Source organism: Sinocyclocheilus grahami, unplaced genomic scaffold (assembly GCF_001515645.1).
Source record: "Sinocyclocheilus grahami isolate Dianchi unplaced genomic scaffold, SAMN03320097.WGS_v1.1 scaffold7914.1, whole genome shotgun sequence".
Lineage (NCBI taxonomy): Eukaryota > Metazoa > Chordata > Actinopteri > Cypriniformes > Cyprinidae > Sinocyclocheilus > Sinocyclocheilus grahami.
Genome location: NW_015511766.1, coordinates 5,639 through 9,780, shown reverse-complemented (window position 1 = coordinate 9,780; position 4,142 = coordinate 5,639). Strand labels below are relative to the sequence as shown.

The window sequence follows — 4,142 nt, the reverse complement described above, 5'->3', positions numbered from 1 at the left end:
AAGAATCATATGTGAATCACTTAAGTAAAAAAAAACAAAAAAAAATTAAAACAGCTATTTATTATTCTCCTTGGGTTGTTATTCTGTTCCTTTAGAACTAATTCAAAACTATGATCTTTTTAAATTATTAGCCCTACGTTTTTATTTTTTTGACAACTACTTAGTCTTTGTTTCGAAATATAAAATATTAGTTATAATGTACTGCATACCTGAGAGAGAGAAAAAAAAAAAAACAATGGTATATTTTTTTATATAAACAATGTCTAAATTCTAAACAATAATGTCTAATCTGAAGTCCGAATATGTAGAAGAATATAGTTTTTCTTTGCATATGTTCTTGAGCAACATAGCAAAATGCAAAAATCAAAAAAATGCATTTATTAATTTATGCACTTATCTAAATATGAAGAAGAATACACATTTTTCTTGATATATATGTTCTTAAGTAACAACAAAATGCAAAAAAAGTACATTTATTAAATAATTGTTCATTTTATATTTATTAATATGTTATATGATAATATACCAATATATACGTGTATTCTTACATTTATTTGTGTATTTCAATTATTTGAAAATCAAATGTATAAATAGATTTTTATATATTAGTTTGAGGTTGGAAGTTTATTTACTTTTCTGTTTAGCAATACTGAGATTGAATTACTGCAGAAAGTACATCGAAAGATAAAATTGCAAGAAAAAAAAACATGAATGCAAAATACTCAAATATTAAAACAGACATTCAAAACATATTCAATAAGACTACAACAAATAATAATAAAAGATATACATATGCACACATATACATATCCATGCATACACAAATATATATATCCATACGCATTCACATACAATAAACAGAAAATTAGGCGTGCAATTGCAAAAAAAATAATAAATAAAAAATCCTATCATTACAGTTTTCTCTGTCTGATGGCATTACTACAATATATGCATGTATTTCTTGTAGTTTCTTTTAAATCTTATTCTGTTGTTCAACTACTGAACACCACAGACATTTGAAGCCAAGATCCACCATCTTGAGACCAGACCGAGCCGAAAACCGAAGGACGGTCTGGAGGATCTGGAGTATTACGTTCAGTGTAAGGTGCACCTGTCAGACGTGAGCACACTGGTCAGCTCTCTCAAGAGAAGCGCAGAGGACGTCAAAACCACTAAAGAGGTCAAATGTGAGTCTATTAAAGCAGAACGTTGCTCTGTTTTATCTTTTGCTTAGCTGAATGTCAGTTACGCTTAGCTTTTCTACTTTTGTCAATTTTCCAGTTCATTGGTTTCCAAGAAAAATCGCTGAACTGGATAAATGTCATCATCTCATCAACAAATTTGATCCGGATCTGGATCAGGATCATCCAGTAAGTGTTGGATTGGTTCTTCTCTACTTCTAAAATAAATACACACTCATTTACCTGAAAAACTCTTTCCCTGCCAGCGCTTTTAAAAAGATTGCTAGCAATTTTGATCATTTTGACGAAACTTTCACGGCTCCCAGAAAATATTGTTGTACTGTATGAATATCTGAGAATGTATGAATATGTCAAAAGAAAGAACAGAGCCTGAGCAAATCATTTCATTCCAGCTTCATGCATTCTTATTTTATCAACACCAGGTAAGTTTAATAAAAAAAGCAACATTTTGAACAAAAAGCTGAAACATCGCATTTTTGTAAAAGACTACGTCTGGATTGGATTCAGAACGATAATTAAAACATAGATGGAGTAGATCAAGTCCATAACCACCTTCAAAGCTGCAAGTCCTCAACTTTGCTGTGTCGACATTTCATTTGGTAACGTTAGGCAGTTTTGATTTATATGCTTTTTATTGTATGATGATCGCATTATTTTACATATCCATCTGCTTATATATGCGATTGCTTGTTTCTGCTTCTTCTTCACTGTGTTCCAGAGATTCAGTACTCTTTCAGAAGATGCACCTCCTACAATACAACAGTGAAAAGTTGCACAAAGCCGAGAAATTCTTTCAGTGCAACACAATGACAAGGCAATTCGTATATATTTGACAAGGTGGCTAATTCGTACGAATTTGTACAGCCTCACTCGTATGAATTCATACGATTTGTGAAAAATCATTTGTATTTTACGAGGTAGAAAATTTGTAGGAATTCGTACGAAGGACCACAACTAACCCCGCCCCTAAACTTAACCGTCACAGAAATCGTACAAGTGTGGTTGTATGAATTCATACGAATTAGCCAATTTGTAAAATATGCACAAATTGGCCATGAGATAGCTATGTTCAATGGCGGGAAACGAGTTAAACAGCCTCAAAATGTTCTATAACAAGCACTGGTTTGTGGTTTATTTTGCAGGGATTCACTGACCCCATTTACAGAAAACGGCGGAAGATGATTGGAGATATTGCCTTCAAATACAAACAGTATGTTGCAACCATGTTTACCGTGCAGTATTTGCTTGTCTGGACATGTTGACACAGATATTTGATTGACAGCTGTCTCTCTTTCCAGCGGAGAACCGATTCCCAGAGTGGAGTATACGGAAGAGGAGATCGAAACATGGTACGGTCAACTGAAATAAATAAACAACCCCAGATGAAACGCAGCCAGAGATCCTCACACTGTGTTTTTCATTCAGACTTCTCACATGCAACCTATTGTGTGTGCAGGCGTGAGGTCTACTCCACCCTCAGGGATCTGTACACCACCCACGCCTGCAGTGAACATCTAGAGGCTTTCCGCTTACTGGAGAAACACTGCGGCTACAGTCCTGATAACATCCCTCAGCTGGAGGATGTGTCCCGCTTCTTAAAAGGTACCAATCCGATTATAACGCAGCCAGAGAACAGAACAACCCGTAAGCCATTCAGCATTCTGTTTATTAAAACAAATCACATTTGATACTAGAAATATTCTTAAGCACTGCCAGTAAGAGAAAAGAAACAGAAAACAGTAGCAGTATGTTAAAACCCCTCAGAACATCTCAGCAACTACAGAACCTGTACCTAGCAACACCTTGACAACCACCTAGAACCCCTTAGAAACCTCATAGAATTGCTGCAGCAACCACCCATCAACTACGTACCAGCACCCTAGCAACAACCGAGAATATGCTAGCAATCACCTAGAACACTTTAGCAACCTGACAGCCATGCTACAGCAACCACTGAGCAACTTTATCCTACAGTACCACCCTGGTAACCACCCAGAACACCTTAGCAATGACATAGAACACCCTAGCAACCTCATAGAACACCTTGGCAACCACCCTGGACACTTTAGTAACCACCTAGCAACTACATAGCAACACCCTTGCTACCAATAGCCCTGACCAGCCAGCCAGAACATCCAGATAGCAACGCCCTAGCAACCCACCTTGAAATGTCCCTGAAACCCACCAGTCAGAAAACCTGCAAAGCAATGTCAAACAACTCATCGAGAACACCCTAGCAACCACATACCAACACCCTGAATACCCGAGCTATGCTACAGCAACCAAGTAATGCCATAGCAACCACCTAGGACACCCTTGTTGTGACCATTTAGAACGTCGTCATAGCAACACTCTAGCAACCACCCGAACATCTTAGTAACCACCAAAGGAACAATGTAGCAATGCCATAGTTACCATTTAGAACACCTGCATAGCAGTGTTGTAGCAATCACATACAACACCCTGGCAACCACTCAGAACACTGTAGGAATGGTATATCACTGCCATAGTAACCACTCAGAACATCTGCATAGCAGTATCATAGCAGTCACTTAGAACACCTGAGCAACCACATAGCAACACCTTGACAGTAGTAATAGGAACATGATAGTAACCACTCAGAAAACCTGCATAGCAATGTCATACAAATCATCTAGAACACCCTAGCAACGACATACTAACACTCTGGAAACCACCCTGAATACCCAAGCAACCAGTCAGAGCACCATAGGAACAGCATAGCACTGCAATAGTAACCACTCAGAACACCTGCATAGCAGTGTTACAGAAATCACCTGGAACACCCAAGCAACCACATAGCAACACCCTGACAACCACCCAGAACATCCAGGCAACCACCTAGAACACTGTAGGAATGGTATAGCACTGCTATAATAACCACTCAGAACACCTGCATAGCAGTGTCACAGAAATCACCTA

The 4,142-nt window shown here is 37.8% G+C and overlaps 1 protein-coding gene across 1 annotated transcript; it reads left to right on the top strand.

Moving 5' to 3' along the window:
* Window positions 1–1,012: 1,012 nt before the first annotated feature.
* LOC107577943 (tyrosine 3-monooxygenase-like) lies at window positions 1,013–2,941 on the top strand (the record flags this gene model as incomplete). The annotated part of the gene is made up of 5 exons (XM_016263963.1): window positions 1,013–1,187; window positions 1,282–1,370; window positions 2,345–2,412; window positions 2,501–2,551; window positions 2,659–2,941. Coding segments are annotated over 5 exons (615 nt in total), but the record flags the coding sequence as incomplete, so codon positions are not given.
* Between the last annotated feature and the right edge of the window lie 1,201 nt (window positions 2,942–4,142).